The sequence below is a fragment of the Phallusia mammillata genome, chromosome 6, assembly GCF_965637545.1.
Source record: "Phallusia mammillata chromosome 6, kaPhaMamm4.hap1.1, whole genome shotgun sequence".
Classification (NCBI taxonomy): domain Eukaryota; kingdom Metazoa; phylum Chordata; class Ascidiacea; order Phlebobranchia; family Ascidiidae; genus Phallusia; species Phallusia mammillata.
Window position 1 is genome coordinate 6,819,843 of NC_137257.1, and position 24,488 is coordinate 6,844,330.

General features: G+C 37.9%; 3 protein-coding genes across 3 annotated transcripts; all 3 read right to left on the reverse strand.

Moving 5' to 3' along the window:
• Positions 1–240: 240 nt before the first annotated feature.
• On the reverse strand, positions 241–2,670 carry LOC145234142 (uncharacterized). The gene is made up of 6 exons (XM_080098910.1): positions 2,445–2,670; positions 1,392–1,939; positions 1,238–1,296; positions 928–1,059; positions 672–886; positions 241–383 (listed from the first exon to the last, which is right to left on the reverse strand). Exons 1-6 carry the CDS (start codon positions 2,629–2,631, stop codon positions 241–243), a joined length of 1,284 nt encoding a protein of 427 aa, XP_079955036.1. The 5' UTR covers positions 2,632–2,670.
• Positions 2,671–12,153: 9,483 nt separating this feature from the next.
• On the reverse strand, positions 12,154–13,692 carry LOC145234143 (uncharacterized). Its single transcript, XM_080098911.1, has one exon. It carries the CDS (start codon positions 13,690–13,692, stop codon positions 12,154–12,156), a length of 1,539 nt encoding a protein of 512 aa, XP_079955037.1.
• A 567-nt stretch (positions 13,693–14,259) lies between these two features.
• On the reverse strand, positions 14,260–23,127 carry LOC145234144 (uncharacterized). Its single transcript, XM_080098913.1, has 9 exons — positions 23,049–23,127; positions 22,055–22,936; positions 19,119–20,949; positions 18,126–18,332; positions 15,759–15,886; positions 15,579–15,692; positions 15,346–15,501; positions 14,587–15,283; positions 14,260–14,513 (listed from the first exon to the last, which is right to left on the reverse strand). The coding sequence occupies exons 2-9, from the start codon at positions 22,304–22,306 to the stop codon at positions 14,260–14,262; spliced, it is 3,639 nt and encodes a 1,212-aa protein (XP_079955039.1). The 5' UTR covers positions 22,307–22,936; positions 23,049–23,127.
• Between the last annotated feature and the right edge of the window lie 1,361 nt (positions 23,128–24,488).

Consider the following 24,488-nt stretch of genomic DNA (forward strand, 5'->3'; position numbering starts at 1 on the left):
TGGCTCTGTAGATTGGCAACATCATTGTGTAACTCGCTCATCTTTGTAGTTTCATCCATAAGCATTGCATTTTTTTTTATTAAAATAAAAAAAATTGAAAGAAATTGAACAATAAACATGAAAAGAACATTTGTTGCAATGGAATAGTTTAAAAATTAAATAGCCACTTGCTGAAAATTTTTGATAAATGGAACATTTTATGGAACACAAAGTAAGGAACTTTTTGAGTACACAAATTGGTTATATTTTTTCAGGCAGATTTGACATAGTATCCAGAAGTAAACAGTAAACCTGTTTTTGAAAATTGATCCTTGTTTGTGTTGGTAACCCTTTAACATCTTTGGCAATGCTCAGAAAGAAATGTGTTGTTGAGTCAGTTTCCTCTGCATGGCAAGGGAAAATTAATAATACTATTCACCAATGACAGAACTATTGCATAGAACACTAAAAACTATTACATACAACCTAAAACATACGTGGTGTGGAGGTTTCTTGTGACAATTTGGTTGCGGCTTCAATAATTGCTGCTCCAACCCTATTGTTTTCCATTTTTTCTTGGAATATCTTTTTTCTTTTTCTCTTAGGCAAAGGGCCTAGTTATAAGTCAAAAAACAAAAACAAATCACATTCCAGCAAAATAGTTAGGATGAGGGAAAAATCAAATTGCTTACTAGGTGATTTACTTTCTAATAGAGTTGCTGGAGATTGTCTATTAGATGGAGCCTGGCTATGGTTTGATGATGGTGTGGTTTCAACTACAGTTTCCATGTCTAATGTAATCAATGAGTCATCTGTGAACCAAGTAGTTTCATCAGAACACTCAGTTTCAACTTGTACTTGGATTGGTACATTGCAATGTGTGCTACATTGGAAGAACAGGAATATTCTTAAAACAAATAAACAAACAAATTAAAATCATACATTTACCTTCGAGGTTTTATAAATGGCTCTAGAAACTGCATTGCTTCATAATGTGTCCATGTTCCAAGTTGCAATGCAGCAGATCCAGATTTAACACTTGTGTTTTTCTGTTTTTCACGCCTATATTTCTCTCTTAACCTTTTCCAAAAACATATCAAATTGTGTTTAAAAAATATCTAGTATCTTCATTACATCATTTGGGGTACACAACAACTGTCAACAATCTGAAAATAATTAGTTTTACTACCATAAACAGCAACTGCTAAACATTCAGTCGCAAAATCTGTTCTGTTTTGCCCGCACGCGCTGCCCGAACAATGGATTTTCAATTGGGCTGCGAGCGACGCGCACAGCGTCACTTTGAGCGGGCGACGCCTGCCGGCAAAACATTAATAAACAAAGATCGTGCGAGCAGTGTGGATGGGGCCTTACACTTTAAAATAAAATTTAAATGTGTTTCAAAATTTCACCTGATTCGATGTGGACTTTCCATAAATGACAGTGGTATTTGAATCAATAATATCACTGTGAAAGTTTCGCAAAAATGCGTGCATTGTTGCCATAATACCAGTCTCTGTTCCTTTGTCAAGTCTTATATATGATGGGATGGTTCTTGCTTCATACAAATAATCCAGATAAAATCGACCTATTAACTTTGGGTCACAATTATCGGTCCAAACTCTAATCCACAATTTTTTTCTACTTGCTGTGTCGATGCACCCATAAACGGCTAAAGGAAAAGTGCATCTTTGGAATCCCATCAATTTACAATGTCCATCAGGAGAATGTACCCAGTCAGATCCTTTGCTTGTAAAATGACCCTTTTTTGCCTTTCTTCTCATGTTTGCTGGGTTTCTGGTATGCATACCTTCTGGGTCTAACTCAGACATGGCAGCGTATACTAAGTACCTAGGTACATTCATTCCATGTTGTTTTCCTAATTTTTGGTGCATGGCTCGATAACCCAAAAACTTTCCTGGCCCATTAAGTTCCGTATTTACGGCTTCCTTTACTTGATCTACAGTCAGGGGTTCCCAACCGGTGGTACGCGAAGGTTTTTTAAGTGGTACGCGAGTAGCTTTCGTTTTTTTTCACAAAAATTTGGATTCACAACATTCTATTTTGTTTATCTGGTTTTGTTTGCCAAAAAAAATCCCCAAGCCTCTTCTTATTGTTACGTAACTATTTCTGTTGTTTCGTATCATTACGATCTACAAACTACAGGTCATGTCAATTGCCAACAAGAAGCACAGTTGCTTTGAAAAGCCGTACAACGCTGTGGGACAGTGGGCGTTGATTACGGCAAATGATTGCTCGGCCAATTGGTGGACAGTAAGCAAAAACAAAAATATCATTAAATTTAGTTGTTGTGCTTTAGTGTTATTTTAGTAGGCCAATATTATTATTCTTAATAAAACATGATTCGATTAAATAAGTTGTTCTGCAAGAAGTGGTACGCGTGGCAGTACAAAGCGTCCAAGTGGTACGAGATCGAAAAAAGGTTGGGAACCCCTGATCTACACCAACTGAATAATCAGTGTATGAAATGTTAAAATACTTCAGTCTGCGACATGAAGTTCGCAAACTCCATGTGTACAGTGGAAAATCCCGTTTTACAAAATCGAGGATTTCCTCTCTTTTGATTGACTTTTTGACATACTCTTGCAATGCTGTGGCCAACACCATGTCGTCTTTCCACTCACAAGACATTTCCACCTAAACGAATTGTTTTACCAACTAAACAAAACACTATATTTAAATAGGCAAGCGCAAATTCCATTTTCCAAAAGTTGCATATTTTATATTTTCTACCAACAATACCAACTGATTATAGCGGACTTTTCATAACTCCCTCCACATAAAGTGCATCTAACCGTAGCACTGCATTGTGTTTCACAAACTATTTCATGAATGCTATTTTATTATATGTTATGCCATTAAAATCATCATATATTTTACCTAAAAATTGATGTAAGTTGTTTTACACATTCGGCATTTCAAAAGCAAAAATTGCGCGATTGACGAAACTGTAGGAAAAAATGCTTTCGGAAACACTTGGCACTGGCACGCCTCGGCCACGTCGAGACACCGAAAAAACATTTTCAAATCACTTATTGTTTGCAAATCACTTTTTGTTTTCAAATCACTTTTTGTTTTCAAATTAGTTTTCGTTTTTAAATCACTTTTCCGTTTCAAAAGCGTTTTGGTATATAAATCATTTTTCGTTTTCAAATTTTTTAATTTTTAATTTACAAATCACCTTTATTTAAATTTTCTTTTGAGTTTTCAAATTACTTCGCTATTTTAAGTTAATTTTCTATTTTAATGTCATGTTTTTTAGGTGGCACTCATAGGCCACCATACTAAAAAAATATTCACTTAACGAACCTTAACTTCATTTCTATCCTATGTTACAAATGACAGAGATGAAGTGAGATGTTGTATTCCACAACCATCATTGCCTGAACAACTGTTGTACTTCATGCCTGATGTACCACATCTTTTAAAAAACCTCCGCAGTGCTTTTCTGAAACAACATATGTTTACCTAACAGTGTTTTGTGTCCAAATACAACCTATCAACTAATCAGGTAGTTACCACAAAAACATGTAAATTCAGTACAGTTAAATATTATTTCCAAAGTTTGGTTGGAGAAGCTGGTTTTGCATCAAGACCAAGGTGATTTTAAGCTCGCCCCCAAGCTGACACAAGGCCATATTCACCCTACACAATATCAAACAATGACTTTCCAGTGTTCTTCGATCTTCTTCTTGTGCCGCCTCCCTTGTCTTTGGGTGCTTCTTCTTTTTTTCTGGTACCTCCTGTTGTTCTACCACGGCCTTTCGTTTCTGTACCGGTGATGAGGTAATGGTTCCCGCCTCTTCCTCCATGTCGCTATCGTCACTGCTTGCTCCGTCGTACTCATCGATCACATTGTTTATGTAATCTGCCATTTTCACTAAATCTTCATCAATCGGCACTTCTTTTAGCAGTTCTTTCATCACCTCTCTGGCTAGCTCTATCATAATCTCATTTGTTCTGCTTCCTTTTATTTCCTTTTGGGTTCCAGTTTGTGGGTTAGCTGCTCCTTCCCATTTCGCTTCTATAAATCGCCTCTTCATAGGCTGGAGATCGCCAAGGCTTGCCAATTTGATGATGGGGTTTTTGGTATTTGTAGTTATGTATGCACATGTTGCCTTGTTGTCTTGGCGATCTCCATGTGTCTTTGCGCTCCAGTTACTGTGGTACATAAATTTTACTGCACTGACCAACGCGTCGTTGTTGAAGAAGCTGTTTCCTGCGTCGTCTATTTTTAGCACTTTGTGCTTGTGGCGCAATGCCATTTGCCCCACTCCTTGCGAGTCGTTGGTGAGTGTACTCGCATACTCCATGGGGAACAGGAACTGTCCTAGCAATGTCTTGCCTTTTCCTGCTGCCCCATAGAGGCAGAAGTGGGGTGCAAACCGTATACCATCTTGCTCCTCATTGCGAGCTTCTAGGGCAGCGCATACCAATGCTATTTTCAGCTCGAATGTAGTGAGCTTTCCATTGTTCCACTCTATTGCTGTTGCCTCGTTGATAATGTCATTGATAATTTTTGCTCCTTTGACTGACCACTCTTCATACTTTTTTTTATTTACTCTTCTGAAAGCCTTTTTCATCTTTCTATTGCTTTTGCCGAATGACACCGTGTTGTAAGCTCTCTTCGCGAGGGTTTCTGGGAACGCGAAGTCTTTTTCAAACAATCTTTCTTTAAAAGCGTTGCAACTTGGTTTTGTGTCGAAACTGTTTGCCACCTCTTCAGCTATTTTTTGCCATCTGGATTGGTTGCCATACTGTTTTTTTTCGTTGCCTATTTTCTCTAGTAGTTCTGGTGGAATAATCTGTGTTTTCTTGTACATATATTTGACATATGCCACCATGTCCTTCACTGGGGCTTTATACAACACGTGTATGCCCAGGCTGGTCAGGATTTTTAGTACACTTTTCTTGGTCAGAGCGGTCGGCCTGCCATTGCCAGTCTGATTCACGCTTATGTATATGCCATGACGGTGACCCTGGTTCGACTGCCCTCTCTCCGCGTTGCCTAGATAAATAACGCCATTTGGGGTTTGGTGTATCCCTTCTCGGTCCGCGTCCGTTGTAAATGCCCACTTTCTTCCTCGATAGTTCTCGTTTTCTTCTTCTGGTAGACTCATGCTTATATGTTTCTAATAAATCCTTTTCCAATATTTTGAGCGTCGCACTGTTTTCAGCAACAGTCTTGTTAATGTCAGCTTTATAATAATTTTTAGCTATGCTTTGTATAGTAACTGTAGGAGGTATTCTTTCGGTAAACATATTGTAATGAATGAAATAACAATAAACGCAACATATATACACTTTCGCTGGTACCGGTACCACATCAGCGGTACTGATTTTAAGTGGTACCGGTACTAACGTGGATTGCACAATATAAGTTTCGCGGACATCGTATACGGTATGGTGATGTAATTGTCAGTTTTTGCATTGTAGACTTCCAGTGATTGTGAACTTTCTTTGTTGTAAGCCGGTGCTACCAGGTTTTTCTTTATTGATTCTTCGTACACGTGGAGTTGTGTGTGCATTAGTTTTCCTGACGGTGGATTTGCTCCTGTTACGTCGTACCGTGGCGTTTCGTCCATTGTTGTTGCTGTGTCGTTTGTTGTGTCCGTCGCCGAACTGCATGTGGTGTGCGTGTCCCTTTGCAGGTACTTGATTTTTATTACGGTATGGTCGTCTCCTAGTTGATATCTCGTCATGTTTGGGAATGACTGCAATGGAAATTCTGATGGGTCTCCGTCAAAATGATTTGTTCCCACTGTTCCAAAGTCGAAGTTGTTTTCGCTTAGTAATGTGTCTGTATCCCAGGATACGTCCATGTATACTAGTGGTAATGTTCTTCCTGAGTCCTCTTGTCTGTTGAGACATGCTGCTGGCCAAAGTACTACATTCCAGTCTGCTGCTTTGAACATTTCGTACTGAGATCCTCTTCCTGTTTGCAGTACTTCGTCCAAGCTGTTGTATGTTGTTAGTCCTTGTGGCCCGTATACTTTCCACCTTCTGGATGCTGTGGTGCCTCTATCTCTTCCTAAGCATAGCTGTCTGTCTATTACGTCACTGTGCACTATTGAGTTGTTTGCTACTGTTGGGTATGAGACCCCATCAATCGCCGTAGTGCTCTCCCAAGTACTCCATGGTGCCCAGTTGGTCTCTGCTGTTCCTCTGTAGAACCATATGAAACCCTTCGTGAGGAAAGTGTACACACATATTTGATTGGTTGGGTGCATTCGGGGTATGGCCACTGTTCTGGTGCCAGACCTTCCCCCGCTTGAGTTGCCTTGTGCACTGCCCATTCTTGCTTGTTTGGCAGGAGGGCCTCCTCCTCCTCCTTCTTCGTCGAGCATGTCGCCCCCATCGTTTATGTCCATATCATCTAGTTCTCTACTTGGTGGTGAATTTGCTGCAAATCCACGTTTTCTCATATTTCCGTCTGTTGGTATGTTGGTGGAGGCGTTTGGTTCTGTTCCAGCAGCCTTCTTAAGTTTGTTGTTGCTATTGATCTTCTTAATCCTTGCCCAATCCTTTTTTTTATTGGGCATCTGAGGTAGTAATGCCTTTTTAGATAAAAATACAGAGCGCACAATTGAAGCAGCAGGGCCACTATGATCAGCGATATTTCGCAGTAAACTGTCGTCTGCAGTATTGTAGTGCCAGTATGCATTGTTTCCAAGTTCTCCGTACTGTTTGTCGTGTTCTTTACAGTGTTCATCCAATTTAGATGTAGTTTCTTCTCCTATTTCATTTCCCGGCTCACAATGTGGATGTCCAGGTATTGTTATTCCACCACTAGCTAGTTTCTTAGTCGACCGCAACGGCATACTGATCAATATATTAATTTTACTTACCTGATATACTTTCTCTTTTTCTTCTCTTATTCTAGTACCGGTACCACTTAATTGGTACTACTGACATGTGGTACTGCTTATATGACTCTCTATGTGGTACTGGTACTTCAATATTCTATTATATCCATTAACTCATTGATCTAATAGGTACTATTGTTTGGTACTGTGACGTCAGAATACGCTGCCGAAGGCGATATATAACAGCTCAGGTACTACATTTAAAACATATAAAAAATTATTGTTGTTTCCCTGTGTGGTTAATCCTCACCTTCAAGTCAAACTATAGGTGTTAAGTCATTCCACTGCCTCAGCCTTAAAAACAATGGTTGCGATGGAGAAAAATTTGTCAATATATAAACAACTGGTTTGACATAATGAACTTACGATATATGCAGGATGCACTTTTTCCGCGGTCTGTAGATAAGTTGGACCAACTGACAGAGGTAGAAAAACCATTTCAGTCCAACAAAATTACTGAAACATAAAATACAGAATGATTTACTATTAAGTCCTATTTTAAATTTTAGATGTTGGAAACCTTTCAAGCAATAAAGATTTCCAGTGTATGGCGTGTAATCCGGTATTAAATTGGCAACAACATGTTTGTTGGCTTTGTACCAGGAGCTTGTGGTACATGGTACCTACAAGTTTATAATGTCTGGTCGTTAACCCAAGATGCTCTAGTCTAGAGAACCTGTTTTCACAAGTTCGTAGCAAGGGTTCATCACACCCAAAGCCAACACAATTTAGGCTCAGTCTCCGAATGATTTGCCTATCACAAATGATGCAATCACACAAAAAAGGAAATTATGAGTCAGATGACACCCCACATCTAGTCAGTATTTTAAAGTCCCAAAGCGCAGACTTCAACTTATCTGCAGAACCAGTCCAAGAGGAAAAAAGCAACTTGGCAATTCTTGCAGAAACATCTTCCTCTCTGCTTTCAAATTCCGAAGAACAAGGATTCTATTATGTTTGTGGTTGGGCTGTTCACGAAGTTCTAAAAAAATTAGCTGTCAACAATGCATGATGTATTGCAAAAATAGCAATCCAATTTCAAGCAAGGAATCCCTTCTTACCTGTTTCCGTCCATATACAACCAGCCACAACCTACAACAACAGGAATCTACCATGCACTTGTAACATAAATGATGTAATATTCGCATTGACGTCATGGGTAGAGCTGCCATGACTTGTAACTTTTCCATTACGTAACTTTCATATGCTACGCGACTTATAACGTGGGAACCACAAGTGGCTATGTCATGTAATTGTCCGTTATTGCGTGGGACAGGATGAGAACGTTGTGAGCATCCGTACCAGGACGGGATGTTGACGGGACGTATGCCTAAATTATGTTGTTTTGATCTGTGTATATATTCTGTGGTTTTGAAGTGACTTTATTCTATTCGATTCGACTTCGGTTGGGCGTATGAATCACACTACGTCAAGCCACGTTTAAATTGCATTACTGTTGGTGTTATAATAAAACAAACTAACCAACGGCTGGACTATTGCTGTTAGCACAATCGGAAGCGCAGGTCGCAGAACATGTAATACACATACCTACCTATTTCCTACACACTTTTGTCACCCTTCAAAGAAGATTTTGGTTATACTTAGCAGGCTGAAAATATTTTCCGACAATAAGTTTCAGAAATGACAACAGAAAGTGAAAATCTTCAATTTTCGCTTTCACATGTCATGCCACCAAATTTGGAATCTCCCAACTGCCATGCTGTTGTGCCCAAAATCATTAAAAAGTATGTGAAGCTTCGTCTTCATATTCATGGCAAGGCAGTTACCAAACAAGCCGTACAAAAAAAGCAATTTGCAGGAAAAAGTGCTGCCAGGTTTTCGTCAATAAAGTAAACACGTTGTTTAGTTTTTTTCTGATTGATTAGTGATTTTATTGGTGTACAGCAGGCTACATTCCATCTCGAACACCTCCTACATAGCGTTAGTCCATACACTAATAACGCAGAAACAGTCTCTTTCATGATAACATGTTCTCTTGTGGAAAGTATAAAATAAAAATTGATTAATTTCCGGCCCCTTATTAACAGTAAACGCCTTTAAAATGTGTCAAGTTTTTCTGCACCCAATGCAATGGCTACACGAGACTCACGCTTTTGGACACAAAATGGCGGCCAAATTTGTCAGTTGGAGTACTCGTGATTTCTATGACTCTGGTCTAACCAATGGGTAGAGCTACTAACACGATAACGAGGATCTACCACCCAAAATGACCTAATTCCCGGTAGGTGGCGCAATAGAGCATTCCGCGCCAAAAAGGCGTATTATTGAAAGTGTACTTACATTATTTGGTCGTGGTGTGTAGTTTAATTATGTTGTGTTTGTTTCATAAAATGGACATTAAATTTATTAATTTTCATGTAGAGCAATGGATATAAAGTTCATTAATTGCAAAAACTGTCACGTGGAGCTGCGGCAGGTTGCTGACAGCAAAGTGAGTTGTTTTAAATTGTCAAGTAGTCGTTCAAAATTTAGCAAGACAACTTAATTCATTCTGTTTATTATACAGACACAAAGGGAAAATCGGCAACGAAGGTAATACAGTTGATTGCTAATTAGGAAATCTGTGTGGCAGATGATTTAACATAAATAGAAATGCTGTATATATGTTCAATTTTACAGATTTATGCCTTACCGGCAATTCAGGGCCCTACAACAGTAAGTGACCTGTTTATAATCATTACCATACAATGTGTTACTATTATATGTCTTATATTTTACAGACAAAATAAAATATCCCCTAATGCAAAGTAAGCAAAGTGGTGTAACTGAAATTTGGTGTAATTAATCCATCTATTGCATTATTATTTACAGATGGCTTCCCAGAAACAAATTTAATCATAGAAGTAAGACCATTTTTTAAATATGCCTGTTTATAAAATAGATGACAACATTGTGTTTTTAGACCTTTTAGACCTAAGAGTCCCATTTAAAAATAAAGTAAGTATGTGACATAACAGTGGATTTCAGTAAGGCGTTTGTGCCAATTGATTATGTCTGTGATAGAGCTAATGACATCACCATTTTTGTAGGCACCAAAACAGGACACCCCGGCAGAAAATGTAAGTATGTGGAATATTAATAACAGTGGGTTTCAGTAAGGTGTTTGTGCCAATTGATTATGTCTATGATAGAGATAATGACATCACCATTTTTGTAGGCACCAATACAGGACACCCCGGCAGAAAATGTAAGTATGTGGAATATTAATAACAGTGGGTTTCAGTAAGGTGTTTGTGCCAATTGATTATGTCTATGATAGAGATAATGACATCACCATTTTTGTAGGCACCAATACAGGACACCCCGGCGGAAGATGTAAGTATGTTGAATTATTAATAACAGTGGGTTACAGTAAGGTGTTTTTACCAATTGATTATGTCTATGATAGAGATAATGACATCACCATTTTTGTAGGCACCAATACAGGACACCCCGGCGGAAGATGTAAGTATGTTGAATTATTAATAACAGTGGGTTACAGTAAGGTGTTTTTACCAATTGATTATGTCTATGATAGAGATAATGACATCACCATTTTTGTAGGCACCAATACAGGACACCCCGGCGGAAGATGTAAGTATGTTGAATTATTAATAACAGTGGGTTACAGTAAGGTGTTTTTACCAATTGATTATGTCTATGATAGAGATAATGACATCACCATTTTTGTAGGCACCAATACAGGACACCCCGGCGGAAGATGTAAGTATGTGGAATTATTAATAACAGTGGGTTACAGTAAGGTGTTTTTACCAATTGATTATGTCTATGATAGAGATAATGACATCACCATTTTTGTAGGCACCAATACAGGACACCCCGGCGGAAGATGTAAGTATGTGGAATTATTAATAACAGTGGGTTACAGTAAGGTGTTTTTACCAATTGATTATGTCTATGATAGAGATAATGACATCACCATTTTTGTAGGCACCAATACAGGACACCCCGGCGGAAAATGTAAGTATGGTAAAAGTCCTTAAGTGTAAAGTTTTTTGAAACTGTTGCTGTGCTTTGCAGAAAGAAGAGAAATAAAATGAACAAGTTGTTTATGGTGTCGTTTTTGAAAGTTTTAAAGTAAAGATAACAATGCACAGAGTCTGCATAATGCGTTCCATATACACAATTTCTTTGGCAGTTATGTTTATGATAAAAAGATAACAATATTTAGGATTGTATTTACTAATATGAGAACTTATGTAAACTATCATGAGAATTCCAACCACACCCATGGGGCTCTCATTTGTGGTCGTTGGCATTTTTGATAACCCAGACGCCTCGCCAGTAGCCCTATGAAACTGGGGGTTTGTAGTACAACCACACCTTTAAGCGTTCAAGACTGCAGGGTTTAAATCTGCAGACTTAAGGCTAACCACACCTGTTGAAGTGTTCAAAACTTCTTGCCGTAATAGTAAAATACTATTGCAGTGAGTCAATCACACTCAGGCGTTCAAGCTAAATGCTTAAGGGTTAACCACACTCAGGCGTTCAAGCTAAAAAGCTTAGGGGTTGACCACAATAATGTGTTTCAGTAAAAATGCTTGTTAGGTAATAACACTTTTAAAGCATTTGTACTGATACTGATAAACTTTTCAAACAATGCCTTACAAAAAAGTGATATTTTGTCTATTACATGTGTAGCGGTCATGATATTAATTTTTAACTGGATCCAAGTGTTGGTATTTCCGTTCTCATGCAAGTCATAAGATATTTTGAGTCATTTTGTTATTCTAGAATGTTCTGCACAGACAGGTGTTTGTTCATCATTACGCATACTTCCTCTTGTTTATACTGTCGTTTCAAGTTTAAAGTAGAACACAGCCGCTAGTACTTGAGAAGAAGCATAGCAGCTCGGTCGAGGGCGCTATGACTTTATAAATTGCACCTTTGCCATAAAATGAATTCTATAACTTAAAGGAAAAAAGGTTTCACGCAATAGCCAATATTTTGCTCTACTATATATAACTTATTTTCGACTTTGTCGCCGGTCTATTTTTGGTCTATTCTTAAGACTATTTTTGAGTCTTCTATTTTTATCCCATGTGGATGTGTAGCTGATTTGAACGTTCGCCTTTAACGTTATTCAAGAATACAAAGAAAGAAGAGACATATGCGTGGCTGTTAATCAGTCAGCTGTTATTGAGATGCAAAGACCAGACTCACCAAACAATTTGCAATGAACATCATAGTTTACATTGTAGCCGCCATTAACAAGTCGCCATCGAGGCAGCAGCGGCCACACATGCACAACTAGATATTGCAGCATTTAAGGGCATATAAACCTATTGTCCACAATGGAACATTGTGAAATTGTGTAAAGACAGCTGGTGTGAAAACCTTGTTTACATCTCACACACTTAACCCATTCCCCTTTCATAATGCTGGTATTGTCTAACATAGTGCCAGTTTGACATATTTTACACTGGTCTCTCTTCAGACTTCCTTGAAGACAGTTACCAGAAATACAGTGGAACATATTTTTTCGATATACAACTGTGAAAGCGGGTTGCATAAGGTTTGTGCCTGCTGCAAGCCATTTTGCGTACATGCAAATAAAAACACCACAACTAGAAGAATCGTTTTGTGGGGTTCGCATTGGAACTTCCACTGATTCTAGTTGGAAATGGAATTTTTCAGCCAGCAGGTAGTTAGCCAACTCCTTTGCAGCTTGAATCTTTGTACTTGTCCTAATACAAGGCATATCAATAGGATCCAAGTAAATAAGTTTTTTGTTTTCAATATCAATTGTCAAAAGAATCCAGTGGCTCTGCGATGGGTTCCATGGAATGAAAATAAGCTTTTTGTCTGTAAGGGACATGCCACGCCAAAGATTTTCAATGGGACCCTTTTTTTCAAGGTGTTGTGCCACCATAGAACAGACATACAAAGTATGGTTGTTAGCAGAAACTATCTGCCACAAAAAACTGTTAATTACTTCGCCATCAAGCCATCCAGCTACAAAGCGTTCATCAACTCTTTTTAATAGTTGCTCTTCATGTTTTGGTAAAGTTGGTTCCAGTGACTTTAACTCCACAATTGAAAGGTAATGTGTTCCATTTACCAAAATTTGTTCATTAAGTTTGTAACCTCTAAGGCTTTCTACACTTGGTGTAAAACTGTTCAAAATTGGCTTGACAATGGGAGCTTTTGAAGTTACCTTGTGTGAAGGGGAAGGCATAGTAGTCACTTGGTACAATGGCTGCAGAGTATTTGCAGAAGCTCCCACTCTTGATGTAAATGGGTTCACCTTTGGTCGTTTACGGGGAAGCTCATCACCACTTTCAGACCAAAGCACCTTTCTTTTTGTTTTAACAGATTTGTGTTTTGGAATTTTTGAAATTCTAAGTCCATCATCATAACAACAGGCTTCCATCAGGTTGTCTTTGATAGATTGAAGGTCTTGGATACCTTGCTCCAAAGCTTTTTGGGATGTTACATCATAAGACATATTTTTTATGTCAACCAACAAATCGTTGAATTTCCGGATGGTTTGCTGTCTTGGAGTGTCTTCATTTGCAACAGTGGGTGAATTCACAGTTGTGTTTGCACACAATGAATAAGTTGAAATGATATTACTTGTAACAGCTTCTTCATTCGGTTTTGATGCACTTATAGCGTTCACAACATTTGGATCCAACACCATGTGAACAGAATTGTGGTACCATTCAGGTAAGCTGGACCAATCAACATCATCATACTTGTTAAACACAGCAAACATGTGCTTACATGGCAAGAAGTGTCGGGTAAAATCTGCACATGTGCATTTGGGAAATTCATCCTTTGATCCCAATTGCACAGTGTACATTTGGCCAGTAGATTCACTTTTAACTGAGAATACATTTCCATTCCTTGCAATTGTGTTTGATTGCAAATTTGCAGACTCCCCAATTCTTTGAATACAATGTTTTACCAATTTTCTTGGTCTGTTTTGTAAAAAGTCAGGAACAGAACTGTTGTAACTTCTGTAGTTGCTTGAAGATCTTAAGTTTTCTTGCTCATACCTAGATTACATACTTTTTTTCATACACCGACAGTCAACTATAATTAAATAAAAAAGTATGAGACACATGTGAATATTCCTTAACAAGTTGAGTACTTTGACAAATGTTGTACAAACAGGGATCCAACAAATTATATTTTTGTTGCAGCTTACTTGGTTTTTCCATCTGGGAGAAAATCTTTGTGTAAAATTGTAATCAGTCCAGATAAAGATTTATCTGTTCTGAAACGTGTATGGCATTCTTTTAAAACTCGATTTTGTCTTTCCACACCATTGTTGGTGCGAACAAGTACTTTTAATTGATCTGCTCGATACAGCCACAACCAACGCTAAAAACATACCTGTCATAAATACCTAGCTTGTATCTTTTATTTAACAACCTTCCTCTTTTTGTGATAGCCAAGTTTTAATAAAATAGTTTTGAAGTTTATCATTATCAATCCATTGAACACATGACTGAAAATCGTGTAATGCTGTTTGGTAAGTTTCCTCACTTTCAGCTCTGGCAATAGCTCTCATAAATGCTAATACTTCATCTTTGCTATCCCGAATACCGTTTTCAGACTTTTTCACCCAACGCTCCCATGCTTGCTCACGATGAAAGTCGCATATTAAAACATGGCAATCTACAAAAGTATAGTTTATATATTAGTCTTTTCATTAAACATATACATAACTCAAAATTAAAAACAAGCTTACCTGAAAAAACAGTTTCAATGGCATGTATTTCAGCATCACATTTGTCTGTCATAAAAAAAGTTGGTTTCCAGCCAGGTGTCCATTTCTTCAAAAGCGAAAGAGCTTCTTCAATATCAATTTGCCTCTCATTTTGTGTGATAAAACTAGCCACAACCTGGTAGTTCATGTTTGTTTTAACACACAAAAAAAACAAAGGCAGGGCATATTTAGAAGTCTTATATGTAGCATCTAGTAGGCAAATGTCCTGCCCGTAACGAAGAAGAAGTTTTTGCTGCCAATGAAGTTGATGGACAAACAACATAGTTTGCTCTGATGCAATTACAGGAGGTGTTTTTTCATCTGTAAGGTCTAAATTAGTGGTGTTTACCACATTAGGAATATATGGTCTAAAAAAAATGTTGTCCTGTGGATCTCCAAACTTGACCCACTCGTCAACCAAACATTGGACATTTGTTTGATCTATTTTAGCCAGTTTACGTTTGGAAAATGCCCTGTAGAAGTGGCTCTCGACATCCTTTCTTGTCGGAAAAAATCTTCTATTTGTGTTTGATGGCACATTATCATTTTTAAACAGTTCATGCACCACAAATAATTTTAGGCCTCTCATGATCTCCCCAATATTGCATATGCCTTCATTTACCATTTCATCAATTTTAGCAATGATCCGCTTATCAACCATTTGAAGAAATCCTGCCGCCTAAAATACAAACAAATGTTCATATTTATATGTTCGAATCAATAATGGTGTTTGTAACATACTTCTCCAATAACATGGCCAGAATGATCACCACTGCTTGGGAAAGAAACGCTACAAGCACATTCCTTTAACATAGACTCCCTTGAAGCTTCGTCTTTCAAAGCCTTGTGAATAAGCACAGCTGACTTATTCCTAGGGTTTTGAGATCTTGCCATAACCTGATATTAACAACAGCAAACATCAGTAAATATGAAATTATTTTTTATTCGAGTATTAACATGAAAAAAATACTCACTTGAAATTGGGGAAACCTTAGTATTTCTTGTATTAGTATTTTTGCTTTGCAGTTGCACTTTTTTGAACCTTGAATACACACCTTTTTTTTGGCAGGATTTGGATGGTCAAGCAACTGCACACAACAACAAAATACTATTTTTGTCTTTAAGTCAATGTAATGAGTAACACACAAGCATACCTGTTTGGGAATGCATGGTTTACGTTTTTCATTTCTTTTCTCATTTTGATCTTTGGCATGTTGGCACTCCAGCCACACACTTTTTACAATAACATATGGGATAAAATCTTTGTCCCATCGAATACCACCTTTTGAGATATCTTTGTCAACATAACATGATCAGCAATAAATATGCGACCGTTGATTTTACAAAATAGTATACAATAGAAATGTTTCACATACCATAACACTTTTTTTGGTACACAATAAATTTGGTTAAAGTGGTAATTTCAAACTCCTCAACTGCCCTTTCGGCTTGTTTAAACGTAGAAAACCACTGAAATGTATTAGAATGATAGTTTATTAAACCACATAAAAAAGTATAGGACAAACCATACCTTCAAATTTGTTTCATCTACTTGGTTGGGTTGCTTGCATATTTTTTCTGTAGGCAATGTCTCCGTTAACTGTTACAAATATAATAAAATGACTTTAGGGGAGCTGAAAAATATATAATGTAAGAAGGACACGTTTCTTTTATAACAACTATAGGTTCACAAAAGGAAAACTTAGTACATTTAGTTCTATACAAACCATGTCAATGGGAATTTTTAAAAAGTTTATATAAAATGCTGTTTGTTGAGACAGCTGCTTTCCAGTTGAAAGTGCTTCTTTGATGTGTTTGCCTACTACCCACCGTCTAAACCAGGGGTGGGCAAACTACGGCCCGCGGGCCGCATGCGGCCCGGCAAAGGAGTTTGTGCGGCCCGCCAAATGTTCGCAAACTTTGAAGAGAAAGTGACCAAGCAACGCTGAATAGAATTATAAGCACAGGCGTAGAGTTTTAAAAATACCGGGGATGGGACTTGCCTAAACGCAGATACTTTTTACGTGCTTTAGCCGGTTGTTTCTGCCACGTTATTATGCAAATCGTCACTTGACACAATTTCTTTGTTCGATAAAGTAAAAGCGGTTTACGTTTTCAAATACAGCCCACTTTGCAATGTTGACGCCAAAACTTTGGTCACTTTGGATCAAGTTTAGGTTGTTGCAGTTCTTTGCAAACGAACATTAAACACGGCTATTAAAAGCGGCTCGCATTGTTTAATGTTAGCGCAAGGAATTTATTAACAAAAAAACGTGGTGTAGCCTATATGTTTAAACAAATGCTTGTTTATTTTTTAAAACAATTACAATTGTAGCGTTTCAACCAATGTGTGTACAATCATTAAAGTGACAACAAACGTATTTGCACATAGCTGAAAATATACTATGTTAATATTTTGGGCTAAATCAGGGGTACACAACGTGCGGCCGTAAGGCGACATGCGGCCGCGGAGACAAGTTTGTGCGGTCGTGACCATGTATGTTCAAATACATGTACTGGCGGCCGTGACTCAAATACATGTACTGGCGGCCGTAACTAAAACTATTTTGCCTAATATTTTGATTTTCAAACAGCTAAAAACAGCTTTCGTGAGACTGGAAAAAAAGATTACCAGCCTAGTGACCATATACGCCAGGCTTTTTATCCGCTTATTGTGTGCAAACAATGCGAAAGAACAGGCACCGCAATCGTCACAATACAGTTTATGACGTCATAAACAGTTAGCTCCGTTCAGCTAAACTAATGCACCAAGTTAGAAATTATTAATCTGGGCATTTCAGGCGACTTAAAATGATATATATATGTGATATAAACCAAATTCTTTACACAAGTTATTTCAAAACAAAAAAAACAAGTAAGCAATTGGCGTCCGTTGGTGAAATACTATGCGGCCCGATAAGATTAAAAACCTTTGAATGCGGCCCTTGCACTGAAAAGTTTGCCCACCCCTGGTCTAAACTGTTACTTGTTCTACATATAAAGCAGAAAATTGTGTGACCAAGTATCTGAAATATTTGTTTATCACAACACAAAGAACATGTATAAAGGACAGGTTGTTAATAAACCTTATCTCTTTTTAAAATAAATTACATTTTTAAAATAATTAAACTTTCAACTTTGATACCTTAAAGGTTGGAAACATAGTAACTTCAAACATTGTTATCGTGTAAGCATGCTGGAAAACCATCTCCTCATTTTGCTGAAATGATTTCCAGCAATTACTTTCAAGTCAAGTCAAGTCAAAATTTTATTTGCATTGTCACTAAATCAATTGTCATTGATGAACATTTTAGTAAAAACAGCAAGGACACCGAAAAAAACCGTTGGTTATCGAGTCAAGTGTCCCGTTATTTGAATGATGCTTGAAGTATTGTGGGTTTTGTTCTGCCGTAGGATCGCAACCGACCGCACGAACCTGGCGGGGTACGTCCGGTTGCATAAGACGGTGGTTGAACCCGCGGGTTCTGCTGGCCAAATGAAACCCGCCTAAACGGAAACACCAGCTCGGTTCCTCGGAACGTTTCCTGTGATCCCGTAGGCAGACCCGGGTGTCCCGAGGACAGTTCGTTGCGATGGAAGTTGGTTCTGAAGTGTCCGTCGCTTATCTCCTCTGCTTCCTAGGTTTCGTAGGATCGATGGCGGGGATCTCCGATGTTGAACGGTGTGGAAGTAGAAGGTGATGACTGTTCTCGTCCCAGGTGGCAGATCTGAAAAAGTCAAATCCTACGGCAGTACTTTGCCCTTTTATGTGTGACTACGTAATGTTGTTTATGCACAAAATAAACAAATATTAAAAAGCGATAACAAAAAAATAACACTGGAATAAAACTGTGGGAAAGGAAATAAAAACAAAAAATCAGAGTATGTGGAGAAGGAAAAGGAAACAAGGCTATAAATTAATTGTTTAGGGGGGGCTGGGGGCCTGGACTTCGAGATGTATTAGTTCGAGATTGATGGTATTGCATCAGTAGATGCGAACGGTATTTTTTCCTAAAGGAGGAGCGTGCGAGCGACTTTGTGACGTGTGGTATTTCTTCCCATACTTTTGGACCTCGATAGCAAATTGACCTTGAGCCAACGGCGGTGTTTGCGCGGGGATAAAAATAATTCTGACTGTCGGCCCTTCTGGTGTTGTGAGCATGGACTGACGAAATAGGTGTAAACAGGGTGTTGTATGTGGAAGGTAGTGCACCAGAATGAAACGCGTGAACCAGTTTGGCTAATTCTAGTTTATAGACAGAGTTGCCATCGACTTGAAGCCCAAAAATAAGGACAACCGCAAAAATATCTTTTCGTACGAAACGAAACAAACATTATGAGCAAATCTTTGCCTTTATATGAGCAATGACACACCATTGTAGAAAATACTTCGTGCATCTCACAACCGCTTAGGTCTAGGTTTACTTGTAGCAGGGATTTGACCAGTAATTGTTGAAAATAAGACAAAACAAGGACTTAAGTCAAAAATAAGGACATTTCTTAGAAATAAGGACAATGAACTTTTCTAATACATAGCCCTTCAAAATAAGGACAAATCTTAGAAATAAGGACGGTATGGCAACCCTGTTTATAGATGTCTCTAATTTTCAGAAGGCGCATATGGTAGTATATGGGGGTGGCGCGACATCGGTAGGTACTCCGAGTAATAGCTCGCAAGATTTTATTGTGTTTAATGTTGAGGTTATGCAGTGATGCGGTGCAGCCACTGCCCCAAGCGGCGACGGCATATTGCAGATGGGAGTATGCAAATGAGTAATAAATAATTCGGAGAAACTTTTCTCCAAGGTAATCGCGAAGCTTATACACTATACCGCAAGCTTGAGCCAATTTTCTTTCGACATACGTTATATGGTGTTTCCAATTTAACTGATCGTCGATGTATACTCCCAGGTATTTTGTTTTCGTCGATCGCTGTACTTGTTGCGATCCCATGAATATGGAAAACTTGTCGGAAAAAGAACGCTTGCTAGGACGAAACAGTAGGTACGTTGTTTTACTGGTGTTTAGTGATAATTTGTTGTGTCGCATCCAATTGTCCACGTGTGTGAGTTCCTTGTTTACGTTTTCCTGCAGATCAGTTAAAGACTCTGATGACATGCAAAGGCACGTGTCATCCGCAAATAATTTGGTTGTGAATTGGGATGCAGTGGGGAGGTCATTAATATAAAGGGAAAACAGAAGAGGAGCCAAGGAGGAACCTTGAGGACAACCGCACGTAACGTAGTGAAATTGTGATGTTACATGTGATATGCGTGTGCATTGCCTGCGGTTACGTAAGTAGCTACATAGTAATTGTAAGGGGCCTCCCCGTATTCCATACAGGTGCTCCAACTTCCACAACAAAACCTTGTGATCGACGGTGTCAAACGCTTTTGATAAGTCCAGGAAAATAGCGCATGTATATTTCTTCTGGTCAAGGGCGGCTAACACTCTTTCGTGGATGTCGTAAATTGCCAGGGAGGTGGACCGATTGCATCGAAAACCATACTGGTGAGTTGTAAACATTCCATTTTTTTCAACGTAGTCATACAAACGTTGATACATAATTTTTTCAAATATCTTAGCAAACGGGGATAGCAGTGAAACTGGCCTGTAGTTAGTGCATTCAACTTGTGAACCTGATTTATAAATTGGTATCACTTCCGCAACTTTAAGTTCATCGGGGTATTCCCCATTTTGTATACACCAGTTAAAAATCTCTGAGAGCATAGGTGAAATAATGCTTTTAACCATTTTAATGTATTTAATAGGAATTTCATAACTTGGCACAGATTTTTGACTGTCAAGTGTGGATATATACATTTCCACCTCATCTGGGGTAGTGTCAAAGAAGAAGAAGGATGATGGCTGTGCGGTGTAGGCACTGGTCGGTGGTGGCATTACTGGTTGTGGAATAGACGAAGCCATATTTGCTCCGATGTTAGCAAAGAACTGATTAAAGTTGCTGGCAATTGTAACTGGGTCTGTGGTGCAATGTGCTACACCATCTAGTTTAAGTTCTGCTGGGGCATTGTGTGGAGTTTGTTTTCGTGACAACAATCTATTGACTATTTTCCACATTCCCCCTATATCATTTCTATGATCGGTTAATTGCTTTTCAATGTATTTATGTTTAGCTTCTCTCAGAATGTGGTTTAGCTTGTTCCGATACTGTTTATATTGGTTATGTTTACTTGTACTTGCAAACCCCGACCTACATAAAGCATGATACATTTTGTTTTTCGTTTTGATTGACTTATAAATACCCTTGCTTATCCAAGGTTTTTTGGCCAATTTCCTTCTTCTTCTAGTCATTGTGGTAAGTGGTGCATGTTGCTGGAGTATCTTGTGAAAATAATGGTTGAGTAAAGTGAATTTGTGCAATATAGATTCAGTAGATAGAGGTATGTTGCTAACAGCACCTTTTATGTCAGAAATAAATTTTTCGCGATGAAACATGGTCTCATTTCTACTTAGCATTTTTTCTGTTTTATCATAGCAAGTTGAATGCAATAACACAAAAGTTGGCAGATGGTCAGAAATGTCTGCAGATAGTATTCCTGATTTGCAGGAAATATTTACATTGTTTGTGTAAAAATGGTCAATAAGAGTTTGGCTGTGGTTAGTTAAACGAGTTGGTTGACATATTAAGGGTGATAGACCATAAATTTGAATAGAATCTAAAAAGTTTTGAATACTTTTAATTTCCTTGTGTTGCATGAGATCTATGTTGAAATCACCACATATATAAACAGTCTGGTTGGTATCACTCAGTTTATGCAATACTGATGATAGTGCATCCTGAAACTTTTCAAATGAGTGTTTAGGATGCCTGTATATTACTCCCAATATTACATTTTTTTGTTTCAATTTAAGTTGTAACCAAAGACTTTCAGTATCTGGGGCAGTAAGTGTAATATCAGATCTTATGCTATATGCAAAGTGTGATTTTATATATACTCCAACTCCTCCAGCACTATGGGGAGTATCAACATGATAGAAGTTATATCCCATTATATCAGTAGCAGTGGTTATGCCCTTGAGAGTTATTCTAGTCTCAGTTACCATAATAATGTCAGGGGATCTAAACATATCAGATAGCCATTGTTCTAAAGCCAGTTTGTTTTTCCTTAGACTTCGAATGTTAATGTGCATTATATAAATATCTTTGTTACACAGTTTTTTTAGGGCATAGTTTAAGGATGCACTGTCATAGTAATCGGAATGGGTATGATCACTGTTTGCTAGTAAACAGGGTTTACCAGGTGTTTCTATGGGTACAATGGCATTTCTTAGCTCTAAGTTGCTGATATTGCAAAAGGGTAACATGGTCAATATGCATCTGGTACAAAAGTATGGGGTGTTTTTGTTGACACTACATTTGTTACATTTCATGTGGAAGAAGGGTGTTTAACTTTATTTGGGTTTAGGTATTAATCTTATGCCTTACTAAATCTTTGTCGCTCCGGATGGCAATGATGTTACTGTTGTCATCCTTTTTTAGAAATGTTGCTCCATTTCTGGTCCAGATATGATGGTACTGATGCTCCTTCTTGAACCGGAGACAGCTATTAAATCTCTCACGGTTCTTCTTGGTCAGGCTCTCATTAATAAAAATTTGATTGACCGGGGATACACCTCTGTTAGATTGTTTAAGTTTATACCGGTTTGAATATATTGCATCTCTCACTTTACGGCTCATAAATTTTGCAATAATTGCCGAGCGTGGGTGGTCTTTTGATGGTCTCCGAAGTCGGTGCGAGATGCTGATGACAGGTTTACTAATAGTGATCCCCAACTTTTTCACAGCCGAGATCACCAGAGTGTCTGTGCACTCATTTTCAGAATAGGGAAGGCCCTTGAATTCCAAGCAGGGTCTGCGACCATACTGCTCGAGGTCATTTAAGTCCTCAGAAGTGGAGATGGTCACTGCTTGTAACTCCTTCACAGCCTTCTTTAGTTCCCTATTTTCTGTTCTTAAAGTTTTTAATTCAATCTCATTGTTTGCTACCTTGGATTTTACCTCCTCATATTGTTCCTGTAAAAATGTCTGGCTCTTCCGGATCTCTTTTAGTTCATTTATCAGCTCTTTTAAGGTTGAGTCGGTAGAGGTTTTGCTCTCCCGAACTTCTTCCCTCAGGGATTCGATCCTCTCCAGCACTATAGATTGATCATCCTTCTTTTTCCTCAATTGTTGAGTCACAATCCTTTGCTTTGGCAGGTCAGATTTTTATTTCAATAATGTCACCTAAGCAACCTTATTCAAATAGAATACTTTGAACAGTAATGTATGGAGTGTCATTGTTCCAACACACTTTGGTTTTTTTAATGTCTGTAAGTTTATGTGTTTAAATATATGTGTACATATACAAATATGTTATTAAAATGTTACATATATGCAGATGAATAAATTTCTTTAAACTAAGGTTAAAATGTAGACCCACCATATGTCTTTGATTTATGCAAATGCAGCTTTAAATCCGTCACAGTTTGGAATTGCAGAAATGATTTTTCTGCATTTTCTTTACATTGAAACCACTGCAGCCAAAAAATATACTTTAAGACAAACCAAATTCGGAATTTTTACGCAATTACCAACCTTTTGAATTTGGAAAATCAAATTCATGCAAGGTTCTTGCATTTTCATCTCTGCAAAAAAATAACTATCCTTTTGTTCTCAATTTATTAACAAAACAACCTACGTGGCTTCTTTAGCATTGCATGGAGTCATATCTTGTGCACTTGAGTCCTCCACCATGTTTGCTTGCGAAAATTAATTGTTTTAAATTTAGCTTAATTTTACTACAGCTTAGCTTAATTTCACTAAACTAAGCTACACTAAATTAAATTCAGCTTAATTTAATTAAACGCCACTTAATTGGTTGCAAACGTGGCGCAAACTGGTTGCAAACGTGGCGCAAAACTTAAAAAACAAGAATCAGAAAAATAAACAATCTATCTACTCCCCTTGGATACCAGTTCAACCTTAAAGAACCAGAAAATTTGTACCCTTATCTTGTGCAATTCGAACAGAAAAAAGCAAAAATCCTTGACCAGCAAATAAACCCGGAGTCAAAAACAAAAACAGGCTTTCCGGACTTATCCAAATCAGAGACACCCAAAACTTAAACTCCAGAACCCTCTAAGAAACAACCCCCACCGACCAAAGAATTTCCAGCATCTGCAACACCAGCTTTAAAAACGAGACCAGAAAAAAACCATCAAGTTCAGACCATACATCACAAACAGACACAGATGTATCCTCATCTAAAACCAATCCAAGCAGCCCATGTCTCAGGAACTTATTTGTTTTCAGAGCATCAAAAAAACTTGACTTTGGAACACATTCCAGCTCTTCCATCTACGACACACCCCAGACTCCACAACCCACCCCCCTTTAAACCCTGAATCCCCAAAAAATACACTAAAAAACGCACCTATCCTGATAAATTCAACTCTGAGCCCCGACGATTTCACATCTCCCGTCGAATTCTTCCCCGAAGAAAAAGACAGTGTAGAAATAAATATAGGTGAAACCACAGAAGAAAGAAAAAGAAAATCGAAAGAAAACACACAGTACAAGCAGTAGCAATAACAGGATACCTAAAAAGAAACCAAAAAAAACTAAAAACAAAATGACGGCATTTTAATTTTAATTAAACAAAGTTTTGGGCAAAATCTAAATTTCCAACATGAAATAATAATTGATTATCGTATTTAAAAACTAACCTTCGAAATAAATAACATTCCAATAGTGCTAAAAAATTTTATATCCCTTCAGGCAACAGCGCATCCATCGTAAATATAAGAATCGAACATATCTTTAAATTAAATGACGTATTAGAAAACCGCCAAAACCAACCCCAAATTCTTGGCGGTGACTT